The sequence below is a fragment of the Siniperca chuatsi genome, linkage group LG5, assembly GCF_020085105.1.
Source record: "Siniperca chuatsi isolate FFG_IHB_CAS linkage group LG5, ASM2008510v1, whole genome shotgun sequence".
In the NCBI taxonomy this organism is placed as follows: domain Eukaryota; kingdom Metazoa; phylum Chordata; class Actinopteri; order Centrarchiformes; family Sinipercidae; genus Siniperca; species Siniperca chuatsi.
In genome coordinates this window covers 11,460,059-11,472,580 of record NC_058046.1, presented here as the reverse complement: position 1 = coordinate 11,472,580, position 12,522 = coordinate 11,460,059, and the positions used below count along the sequence as shown (strand labels likewise).

At 41.4% G+C, this 12,522-nt stretch overlaps 2 protein-coding genes across 3 annotated transcripts; both read right to left on the bottom strand.

The window, feature by feature from the left end:
• Window positions 1-388: 388 nt before the first annotated feature.
• chmp7 (charged multivesicular body protein 7) lies at window positions 389-4,117 on the bottom strand. Of its 2 annotated transcripts, none has more exons than XM_044196982.1 (10): window positions 3,531-4,117; window positions 3,267-3,438; window positions 2,660-2,845; window positions 2,363-2,496; window positions 2,052-2,163; window positions 1,832-1,951; window positions 1,637-1,735; window positions 1,483-1,540; window positions 1,178-1,396; window positions 389-1,084 (listed from the first exon to the last, which is right to left on the bottom strand). In XM_044196982.1, the coding sequence occupies exons 1-10, from the start codon at window positions 3,791-3,793 to the stop codon at window positions 1,029-1,031; spliced, it is 1,419 nt and encodes a 472-aa protein (XP_044052917.1). In that variant the 5' UTR covers window positions 3,794-4,117; the 3' UTR covers window positions 389-1,028. The 2 variants fall into 2 exon arrangements, with proteins under 2 accessions (XP_044052917.1, XP_044052918.1); XM_044196983.1 differs by having other exon boundaries at window positions 2,052-2,100; window positions 3,531-4,116.
• Window positions 4,118-5,152: 1,035 nt separating this feature from the next.
• Window positions 5,153-11,652, bottom strand: lgi3 (leucine-rich repeat LGI family, member 3). Its single transcript, XM_044196981.1, has 9 exons — window positions 11,087-11,652; window positions 10,116-10,187; window positions 9,376-9,447; window positions 8,382-8,453; window positions 8,103-8,174; window positions 7,643-7,812; window positions 7,389-7,553; window positions 7,201-7,291; window positions 5,153-6,427 (listed from the first exon to the last, which is right to left on the bottom strand). The coding sequence occupies exons 1-9, from the start codon at window positions 11,293-11,295 to the stop codon at window positions 5,698-5,700; spliced, it is 1,653 nt and encodes a 550-aa protein (XP_044052916.1). The 5' UTR covers window positions 11,296-11,652; the 3' UTR covers window positions 5,153-5,697.
• Window positions 11,653-12,522: the final 870 nt, after the last annotated feature.

Sequence of the window (12,522 nt, the reverse complement as noted above, 5' to 3'; positions counted from 1 at the left end):
TGGATTATCTTGAGTAACCAGGTCATGATTTCTGGAAGAGACATTGCTGTTGAGTTTTTCAAATGTATTTTTTTTTTTTGACGTTTTGAGCACTACAAGCAGAGGGCCATATAGTCCTATTATATAAAATAAAAAAATGCAGACGTCTCTACGGCCGATATCTCCAAAACTCGGCAACTCACACCAAAACAATCTAGATGGATAAAAAGCACTACAGGTGAGAGGAAAAATATGTATTTTTTATTTGGGGGTGAACTGTCCCTTTATATTGGTTTCATTCACACAGAAAGATTGTAAAGAAGTAGGAAAGAGTGTAGTTTCTCCTCACCTCCATCTCTGCTTCGAACACAGTGACTGACACTGACATAAAAATACCACTACAGACAAGTGATTAAAATAAATTTTATTTTGAGAAACATATTTGGCTAAACTCACTTAAGGTAGGCTTTTCAGTCCTCACAGGTATGTTGCAATGAGACTAAATATACTCATGGCTGTAATAAATCATTTGGCATAATATTCTCTTTACTTTAAGTTTCATATTTACAGTTCAAAAGGCCACTTAATACAATTTACAGGACTGCCAAGGAAGGACATTTACAAACATCAATAAACACATTATGATAAACCACAAATACAGTTCTCTTCTTATTGTCAAAAATACCACAAAATTAAAAGCATTCCTAATGGTGGCATACCAGAGAGGATATTAGCATTTGTTAAAATGTTCACATTTCACTTGAGATCTTCAGAGCAGAGCAGATCTAAAAGTTTTCAAGTTGAAAAGCATGTTAATTTACAAAAGGATTTTTTTTTTTAATCCTTTTTGGCATGCCTCCACAGTAAAGGCCTTTTTATTTTCATTAAATGGAGGAAAGTTCCTTGGGTTTTGTTTTACGATTTAGCAATTGCTAATTTAGTTCTTTAGTACTTTTTTTTTTAAACTTCTATGAACTAACAGAATAATTTTAAGAGATACAGTTTGATATGTTGCAGAGCTTTAAACTTGCCATGTTTTGCCTGTGCCATCACTGTGCAGGCTCTAATCTCTTCACTGGCGATGTCATTTTCTTCTGCTGAAAGCCTGGACAGTAAGGTGAACATACGTTACTTCAAAATAATTTTTTATTACAGTCCAACAGAAAAAAAAATAATTAAGAAATCTGAAAGCACAAACCTGAATCTGTAAGGGTTAACTGATTCAATTCTTCCTCCAGCTGCTCAGTGGTAATATCCCAGTTGGTGGAAGGTACAGCAGGCAGAGAAGTGAGCAGGCTCGGCTCCCCAGAAGGTCGCAGACCATTTGTTGGAACTTCAGGTAAACCTGAGATGGAATCCGGCTTTGACTCGTCCAACAAAGATTTCAGTTCTTTCTCCAACTCATCCATGTCTTCATCTACAAAAAACATGGCAAACTTAGATCTCCTTGATATTCATATATACACAATATATTAAAGATGTGGCACTAACAGTATGTCATACCTGCGCTGGTCACACCACTGGATATAGTTTGGTTCACCTCATCTTGAGTGTCACATAACTGGTTAAATAATAGAATACATACATTAAGATGCTTAAGAGTATATATAAATAAATTATAAAATACACAATTCATTGTCTTAAAATAAACAGCTACCTCCTGGATTTGATCCACAAGGTTCTCAGCACGTTCCACAGTCACATCCTTAAGAGAGAGTCTCAGGGCTGCCACTCCAGCCTGATATGCTTGCATAACCTACAAACATGTTCAGCACACACTTAAAATACTGACAACAAACTTGGTTGCAGACAACTGCACAGAAAGAGTGTTGATGTTCGTTCTGCCTCTTACCATCTTATCAGTCTGTGACTGGGCTATTCTTTCCAGGATTCCTCTGATGGACTCCAGTTTGGTGAACAAGTTGTCGGCTCTCTTTTCTACCTTTTTGCGGCCTCTTAAACACCTGAGTGCCTGTGGGGACAGACAGTGAATACTGAACTGAACCAAGTGCTATGACATTTGGTTGCGCACAATAAAATTTTGAAGTTTTGCAGTTAACTGTTATTACTACCTGTGATTTCTTCCCTTCCCGGAGCAGCACCCTTGCTTCCTCTTTGCACCTGAAAGAAAGCCTGACTTTAAGAGCCATTAAAATGCAATCTTTCTGACTATTGATCCAATACCTGGGGAAAAAAATGGCCAAAGCATCAAGTTGCACACATAGTACTGGTTATTTCACAACTGGAACAAGTTAATCCTGACTAAATCATATACCTTCTTTGCCCAAAGGGATTGCCTTGCTTACAAATGCCTACCAGACATATAGTTTACATCATCAATCAATACTAATTCTACTTTAAGTTCATATTTGAGTTGATGTACTTGTCAGCCTCAAAGCCCAGTTTCTCCACTCGCTCTCCCAGCAGCTTCTCACTGCGCTGCAGCTGGTAGATGCCTATATCCACATCACTGACTGGGGAAACGCGATCCTGCCCAGGCTGACAAAACTTTACAATCTGTAAAGAAGACACATAAAGACAAATGAAACATAAAGCATTACTCCAGCAGTCAGAAGATAAAGTCTCTCTCAACAGGTTTTGTCCTGACAGATGACTTGCAAAAAAAATACCTCTAATGACTTTGAATGAACAGCTTGTGGAGTGGTAGGTTACACTTTACCTTCTCGCCCTCGTGCAATGAAACCGTCACTTGCTTGTTCCTCTGCAGCTGCAGGAGAGCCATGCACAGGGTGCTCTCATCAGCACAGACATCAGAGGAGAGAGTACAGAGCTCTTGAAATGACAGGATGGAGCGGCTTGCAAATTCACTGCTCCGGTACACCCTGAGTAATTCTGCTGCTTTCTCCTGGATAAGAGAAGATAACTCACTTTATATATAGCAGCTATAATTGGTATTGTCCAACTGAAATACTAGAGATATGGAAAGAGAAACTATTCAGCATGGTTGCAAGTTTAATTTTGTTCAAAATGCCTATGGTGGTACAGTAGTCACAAACTAATTTGCATAAATTATGTTTCAGATTTTGTTCAGATGCATACTATATTTAATTTCACTCATTAATTTGTATCAAATGTTGTACTGGACCTTTGTAGCAATTTAAGGATTAATATATGGAACATTCAGATACATGTAATGCACATCTTACTGCAATAACATTAATAACAATAAGTATAACATTGCATAAAAATGCTAAAATCATGGTGGCACAAGCATCATGTATTGTGGTGCATCTGAATGACATCATGAAATATTGAGTTTGACAAACCTTTACTAGTTCAATGACAACAAAGGACTCCTCCAAAGGCACCCCGCTGCTTCCCAGAAGAGTGGAGAAAGTCCATTTCAGAGGCTTTACCAGCAGCAGGCCGACACCCCAGGACAGCCAGCCACAGTCCACATTGGCAGCAAACTCGGACTCCCTCTGGATCTTCCCACATCTGGCAGAAGGTAAAATACAGGCAGTGTAATCAGACTGACCCAGAGAGACAGGAACAGTCAACAGTGACAGAGCTGATACAATGACAGTTACCTGGCCATGGACTGGATGACAGTCGCCAAGCCCAGCGGTGATTTTTCTTTCCTCCTAAAGGTCTTGTTCAGCTCCTGCAGACTAACACAAACAGTGCCGCGGTCCCTGCAGCTCTTTATGACCAGAGCCGTCCAGAAGTCCATCTTACTGTCCCAGTCCGTCGTGTTGACGTCTCTGTTCTCCTTGAAGTCGGAGAACATAAAATTCATCCGCTCGTCGTCGTCCCATTCTGGTGACAGGGTCATTTCAGTGGAGTAAGACATTTGTAATACTATAGTCTAAACTTTGGCTAAACACCTTTTATCGACTTGCTAGCTATGCCAAGCAGACAGCTCACGCAGCTGACGTTAGCTACCTTAGAACCAAGTTAACGTTAGGTTAGCTAGCAACATCCACTGCCAGCCTCCACTCCTCCGCGCTCTCAAATAAATATCACCACTTAGCGTCAAGGACCATATAAGCTCAAATATCGTCTGTTGAGGGAAAACTGTGTGGCTCACATTTCGCTGCCAGCTATCAGAGCAAACCCTCACTTCACCATGATGTAGCTAACGTCTCACATATCAACAACATATGGTCGCGCGCGTTTTATAACTCAGAACCGTGCGATAAAGCGGGGATATCTGTCCCAAAGAGCAAATGCGTTAACTCCATCCACGCAGACATCCTGAAAAACAAAGCAAGCGCACCTCAACTCTGCTCACGAACATTGTGTTTGTGTCCTATATACGCATCTCTGCGCAAGAGATGTGATCTTGCGTCGTTTGAATATTTTCATTAATATATTTATTTTTGAGTTTATTTATTTTTTTGATTATGTCAGTGAGTACAAACTACTTTACATGTGAATGGCGCAATTTCATTATTTGTGTCATTTGGTATATAGTCTACAACTCAAAGGGCATCATACACCATCATCCAGATTTAAAGACTGTCAAACCTCAGATGGACAATAAAAAAGAAAAATGCAGGCGGGGTCAACCCCCGTTCTGCAGACTGCAGCGATGTATACTTGTTTTGGGCCGCAGGGGGATTTGTAATATTGTGAGTGTCCGCCGTATCCAGTTCCTATTATACATCCATGTAATGGATGTATAATAGGCCCATCCGCGGTCTACCTGCCTGTCACCTGCCTACCTATGCACACTCTGCCCGTGCGACCCTTCCATGTGTAAATGTACACAGCAACGATTAAATACAGTTTGTGACTGTACATTTAGAAAGATAGGACAGGATTAGAACTTTTTTTTATAATTTTAATATAGTATATAGCTCCCACAAATCCCCAAATTTTGTATAACGCCTCACAAATTAAAATCATTAATTATAATCGCCAAATTTGCTGTATTTGCAAACAAAAATCTCTCATTTCCCAAGCCCCCCCAAAAATTGTACTGTTGTGAAATGGGGGGACATTTGGGGATTTGGGAATTATAACAAAATTAAGGAATATGTCTTTAAACGTTTAAATTATAAAGAAAATAAACAGAGCAATATTCAACACTCTACTTAATTTTGGGGTCCCTTGCTTAGTTTGCTCATGCTTCATGCCGACTCTGAGCCCATGTTATTATTGCGGAACGAACATTAAATCCAAAACAAATTCAAGAGTATCTCATATATAAAGATAAACATAATTGAGGATTTAAAGTATTGCAATGGTAAGTATTGCTTGGATTACATAGTTATATCATTTGTACCATGTCATGCAAAATGCTATACAGCTAAATTACACTGTGTAATTTACAAAACCTTCATAGTTTTACAGTCAATTGCAGTATCCACTCTCATCCAGTGAATAATTTAGTAGATGCACATGCACATCATTTTCAGATTAATTAAGTACAGTATACAATATAATACTTTCAAAAAATAATTAGCCTAGATATACATGTATGGTTGGCAGAACAGAAGCAGTGATGCAGCAGTGACATGACACTTATGTTGGCATGTTACTAATGCTGTGTATTATCACATCATTTCATTCAGATATTAAGGGATAGTGCATAAAAATAGATTAATCACTTAATAAGTTGCCTCGCTTAAAACATCAGGTGAAACAGCAGACCTTTAGTTACATGGCTTTAACATTTTGCAGTCTTTCATTTATTTGGCACGTGTTGATATATGTTCCGAAACACCTCCTTTCGCTCTGCCTGTAACATGTCTATTTGGCACTGAGATCCACCACCAGGTGCTGGTAGGCCAGGGTGTTGCCTTTGAAGCTGGCAGCCAGCAGCATGTCCTTGTTGTCGACAGATACCAAGCTGAATGCCCGCGGGGCTCTCATGTTGAGCTCCTGGAAGGGCTGAAAGCGTTGCGTGAGGTCATCCCACAGGTATACTCTGGAGAAGGAGAAATCGCTTCCAAGAATGAGGTACTGGCGGAGGCCCACTGTGAAAGGATACACTGACATCGAGCCCCGGGAGGGAAGAGTCTGGATCTCTACGAAACGCTGCCCTTCCCAGCGGAGGATCTTGGAGTCACCAATGAAGCGTGTGAGGCAAAGGTAAAGAATTTTCCTCACCCAAAAGTGCTTAACCATCTGCACATCTGCTAGCTCTGTGATTTGGGAGTAGAAAGCAAACTGCTTCTGGCTTCGGTTCCACTGGTAAACCACCGGTGGCTGAGAGGCACTAGAGAGGATGAGATGAGGCTTTCCCCCAACATCAAGGAACTCCACATGGGTGTCCCGATGCCAGGGATGGAGGGACTGGTGGGAATAGAAACCATTGCTGTTCCAGCGATAAATGCTGGTGGAGCCTGCCTTGGAGCTGTCTGCTACTATAAAGTACCACTCTCCATCCAGCTGAAAGGTGTCCACGAAGTTGGGCTTCCTCACGCGAGTGGTGTCAATGTCTTGGATCTTTACAAAGCGCTGCGGGTCCTCTTCCCACCTGTGATAACGCAAAGGTTATCATAGTATTCCTAAAGCATTTCACAATTAAAGGAATAGTTTGACATTTTGGGAAATATGCTTATTCGTAATCTTGTCGAGAGTTAGATGAGAAGATGGATACCACTCTCGTGTCTGTACAGCAAGTATGAAGCTACAGCCAGCAGCCGGTTAGCTTAGCTAAGCATAAACACTAAAAACAGGGGGAAACAGCCAGTCTGGCTCCATCCGTCTACCATCACCTCTAAAGCACACTAATTAACACGTTATATCTCATTTGTTTAATCCATACAAAAACGGAAAAGTAAAAACGACAATCTGCCATTTTACAAAGGGTGACATGCTGGACTATTTCTTGGTGGGGAGCAGTTGCCAGGACACCAGCAGAGACTCAGGGAAGTTACTGGTCCTGGCCAAGAAATAGTCTGACAAAACAAAACAAACTCCAGTGAACAGCAAATTACTTGATTTTTGTGGAACTTTAGAAGTGCAGGTATGCCGATTTTGTTACCTGTTGACAGAGCCAGGCTAGCTGTTTCCCCCCCCTGTTTCCAGTCTTTATGCTAAGCTAAGCTAATATTCTGCTGGCTGGTAAGTATTTACCGTACAGACATGAGAGTGGTGTTTATCTTCTCATCTAGCTCTCGACAACAAGGCGAATAAGTGTACTTCCCAAAATGTCAAGCTATTCCTTTAAGGTCATGTTTTTTTTTAACATGCTGGAGACATTCAACAGGTCACTAGCTGTTTCCAAGATAAAATGGCAAGCCTTACTTGTAGATATGAGATCCACCAAAAAGTTGAGCCACAACCATGTAAAGACTGCTGTTTATCACCACTGGTTTGCAGTACACAGCAGAGCGAGCTGGAGGGAGAGATACACAGAAGCCGAAAAGCCATTAGGATACATTTTGTAAACACGGAATGGTACAATATTTATGCTTTCATAGCCGGAAACTTACAGGTAATGTTATGAAACCCCCTGAAGACCATCTCCACATGATCCCATACATACAAGGTGCAGAACCCTGAATCAGGCTGAGCAAAGGCCACAAACTGATCCCCATTGAACTCATAGGACTCCACTGACACAGAGTGGAAACTGAAGGTTTCATAAACAGCAAAATCTATGGGAAGACAATGCATAATTACAATACTTATTAACCAAGACGTTCTGCCATGACACCAGCTTTGGCTAAAAGAGACGAGGTGAAACCTGCGCTGATGCAGTTGAAGTCTCGTGGCGCGAGATCGTGGATTCTGCGTCCCTGGAATTCAAAGGGGCTGGTACAGTAGATAGCAGGAACAGAAGTGTTGGTCTTCTCCATCCAGTCTACCAGCCACTTGATTTTACAGTCACAGCGGAAAGAGTTCCCCCGCAGGTCTCTGAGTAACAGATAGGGAAGAGAGAAAATATATCATATTATATCTCAGATGCTCGAACATAAATCTTCCAAACCTAACAGGAAGGAAAAAGAGACAAAAAGAAGTACACCAGCATGGTTTGAGACAGATACAAACCACACACTCCAGCCAGACAGTTTTGCAGGCGGGTGTGGTAGTCCACTAAACCCTCAGGGAACCCCAGCAAACTAGTGTTTTGTAGGGACAGATTGTAGGGTCAAAGCTCGTGGGATGTCAAGACACTGTTTTGATTTCAGCGAAGGCACACTTACAAATCCGTGAGGATGTCTAGATGTTTGAAGAGATCTCTTGGCAGCTGCTGCAGGTTGTTGTTTGAGAGAGATCTGAAAAAATCCATAAGAAAAAATAGTTATCATTATGTCTTGCTTGTATGGTCTGTAATTGCTAAAGACTCTTTCCTAGTTTCTTTTTCAACTGTTGTGGTTTTTAAATGTATGTATTTTAGCTTCATCAGATAGTTCAGTCTGTTGTGCAAAGTGACAAATGGTAGACAAGGTTTCTCCATCTTATTATCGCAACAAAATACTTACAGATGAGTCAGGGATTTGAGTCCTCTGAAGGTAAACTTTGAGAGAGCCTGGATGTCATTATTCTCAATAAACCTGAGAAGAGAACAAACCACTCATATGTCACACAGCGATGACAAACTCTGAAATTCAGTCAGTATTATAGAATGTCGTCCTTGTTTGGAGAGGAGGTTGTGTTGTCAGTGCACAAATGAAGATGTGACAGTACAGATAAATATTTATTATATTTTTAGGTTGTATTTGATAGATCCTATTGACTAATACAATCAGTGTATTAACTGCGAAGAAATAGTAAAAAATTAAATGACTCTTAATGGTCAAAGCTCATTTCATGCCTTCTGATTAATGTGATAAAAATGAGACACTGAGTGCAGCGAGTATTACAAAGGTCTACGTGTCAGCATCATTTGATCCTGTCCTCTCTTTGTTTTGTCTATTGATAGTTGAGGACATTCAGCATGTGTAGACTCTTTAGAGGTGGCTGGATATGAAAATATGACTTTATTAGCATGCATAGCGGGTAGCGATGGTAGTGGCAGTGATGCAGTGAGGCCTGATGGCTGGGCTGCAGCCAAAGCCACACAGCAAGCAGCCTGAGGCATGGCCATCATGGAAAGCTGTACACTCCAAGCCATCAGCTAACTACTTCCTAAAGCCCATCAATTCACAGAATGGCATATTCAGCTTTATCACACTACAGAGGCGGTGTGCTCACTGTCGTAGGAGGATTTATTTTCAGTTTTACTTTTGGCATTCTTTGCCATACTGCAGAGTCCAATCCTGAAATCTTACAGTGCAGCCTTGAGTCGGGTTAATTCTATTCACTTGACAGAGAAATAAACCTACCTAGACATGTAACATGTGTTATTTCCAGAGAAAAACTTTTACTTTACTTTTTATCAATATTTTAAAAAATCAGGTACACCAAAACACAGCGAGTTAAATGAGTAGTCAGAATCATTATTTGAAGTAGTTCACATTTAAGTGAGACGCTTACAGGTACTGCAGGTGAGACAGACCAGCAAAGGCATCATCAGCAATCATGGTGAATGTGTTGGAGTTCAAGAGCCTGCAGAAAGGAGGCAATAATGATTAGGTCGTATAGATAATGTAGTACATGTCCAACTGAAGCTAGAGGGCAACATCTAAACAACTGACTGCCATTTTAATATCTAAAACGAACTATTTCCATTCGTCTCTGGGCAAATGTAGAGATGCTTTTTAAATAAAACATTCCTAAAAATACTTATCGTCTCAATCACATAAAAACATTCACAGTATATAAAGCTAATCTAATGTAAATACATAAATGCATTTGGAATCTACACAAACACACGCAGACCTACAGTACACAAATGGACATGAACACACACTCATGATTGCATCTGAGTAACTAAACGGGCCCTTTGTCTGGCAGAGCAGAACTGAAGGGAGTCAGTGATTGGCAATGACACTGATACAGAGCCACTTTACTCTTATTACTGCTATGTCACCACTGTTTTCAATAACCATTCATTTCTAGTAGCTGAAGTCCTTTCATTGTCACTGCCAAACAAAAGATGTCTGCGTGAGCTACACTATCGGCTGTGTGAAGGCATGCGTGTGACATTAAGTGTTGTGACTGTATTTTTAAATAGGGGTAACTGTGAACCCTAGTTGATCGGGAGAGAAAATTAAGAGTTTATGATGTTGAAAACTGAAAGCTGAAAGTGCTCTGTTGTGGGTCGGGACACTCACAGGAACTGCAGTAGGTGAAGGTGCGAGAACGCTCCCTCTGGGATTGTAGTAAAGGCTGCGTTCACCATCGTCCTGTTCAGACAAACAACATCAGCTATCATCAGACGTGTCTTCTCGATGAGAGAGTGCAGATTACACAGGCAGTGCCAAATGCTTAGAAGTGTGATATCATGTCTTCCTCACAACAATAACTGTAATTTTTATTTCTTCTGAAGCCCTTCTTCTCTCAGGACATGGCCGTCCTTGCAGTTTAAATATCAAGGAGGGCTAAATCTTTAAAAAAAAAAAAACAACTAGGGCACACAATTTCCTTCTTCCCTTCTTTACTTCTTTTCTATTGTGAAATGAGGGCACATCCACCAGCCTGTGCTCTGGAATTCCCTTGACTGTTAAAACTCAATATTCAATCCTTGGGCGATGGGGGTCAATATCAGATGAAAGGGAGCACCTTGTAACCTTCTCTGCAAAACATAATCTTCCCCCATCGTGTGTTAAAGTTTCCATTTCATTATATGTGCTCCTTTTATTGAGCGTATCTCTGAACTCTCCTCAAGATTAAATCTCTCAGAGGAGAAGCAGGTCTCCTGCAGTGAGACAGGGGAATCTATTGTTAGTATTCCTCCCTGGAGCTCAACAGGATTTTACTGCTGTGCTTCCCTAACTAAGTTCAGCATATGGTACAGTAAAGGGACATTATTATTATTATTATGTAATGCTGTCTGGTATACATCTCACTGCCAATGCAACTACACATTGCATCAAGACAACATCCGTAGGAAACATTCTTATATTCACTTTTAGGTCATTAAAAGACAAGTAGGGATTCATGCATTATATAATGGAGGGTGACATCAGTGATTCAGCCATCTGTACCAGCCTGCATATTGCTGAGACTTCATACAGGTTATGAAAAGATGCTTTTGGTGAGTGAAAGGCACACACACACACACACACACAAATGTTGGACTCACAGAGAGATGATTCCAGGGGGGAAGCTCTTGGGGATAGCCTTGGTATCCACACAGAAGGCACTGTCTTTGGTGCAGGAGCAGGTCACAGGACAGCGGGGTATCTTGGGGGCTCTCCTGGAGTTTGATTCCCTCGGCAGGCAGAGACACAGACACAGACACAGAACCGACAAGCAGTTCAGCCTCATCCATCTCTGTCCGAGCACCAGCATCCTTGGGCAAGAGGAAATTGAAGCCGTGTGAATGAGCTTGAAGTTTCTCCTCGGTGGCAAGTGGCTTGTTGAGAGGCGACGGTCAGCCTGCCTACAATCCCAGCAGTTCTGATAGTGCTGGTCGCAGAGTTGAGAGAAACAGCATGAGAGAGAGGGGATGGGTGAGAGAGAGAAAGGAAAGGAGGGAGGAGGGGGAGTAAGGGTGTTCCTGTGTATTCGGTGGGTGTGGGTGCTCTGCAGCTCTCCTGGATCTGTGCAGTCTTTCTCTCTGTCTCTCTCAGGAGCTGCTGCCAGAGTGCACACTGCAGGAATGACGAGCAAGGCTGCTTTCTCCGCACTAGGACCTGTAGGCAGCGTCGCTGACAATGAATTATTTACTATTGCACACACAGAAAATCTTAAAACAACAGCAGGGAGGCAGAGCGGGGTGAGGAAGTGTGGGGTCAAAGGCTCACATCAGTGCTGATGGAAGATTATACTGCCATGTTCTGTGGAGTGCTTATCAGGTGTGAAGTCGTGTCAAGCTGCTGCAGTCATGAGAGCAGACAAGGAGGCATCAAGCATGCAGGAAAAAATGTGTGTGCATGCATTCATGTGTCAGTGTGTGTGGGAGGGTGTTTATATTCTGGCAGACTTTCTCGAAGCATGGAGGTACAAGAAAAAGAAAAAGGAACACTGCCTATTGATGAAGCCAATTTGAAAACAAAATGGTGAACAAAATACACGAGCATTGTACCAGAAAAATAGCTAAAATAACATTTAATTTTAAAAACATTACCTCGCAGATGACACAGAAGATGAACACCTTTAAAGGGATATTCAGTGATTTTGTATTGCACTTCCATGGAGAAGTTGGAGAGACAGGAAACCCCCCCGAAAATGGTCTAAATCAAAGCAGCAGAAGCCGAGATAGCCTGACTTTTAGTTTTTAGTATGGGTCAAGATCCATTGGATCCTACAATTCCCATAATGCAACTCAATAGCATCTTGACTCTCCCTGCCTGGTAAACACCCACATCTTTCACACTTCTGCCTCCAGTTTGTAACATGTGCTTTCTATTAAAAAAATGAGAAGTCTCAAGTCCTATCCGAGATAACCCTGATGATTTTCTGACTTTAAAAAGCTCTGTCAGAGCCACAGAAGACATTATACATTATACTTAATTGTTTTCACAGGCTGACTCCTCGTGACGTGTACACTGATCTTCATGTGTAAAATCTGAGTGC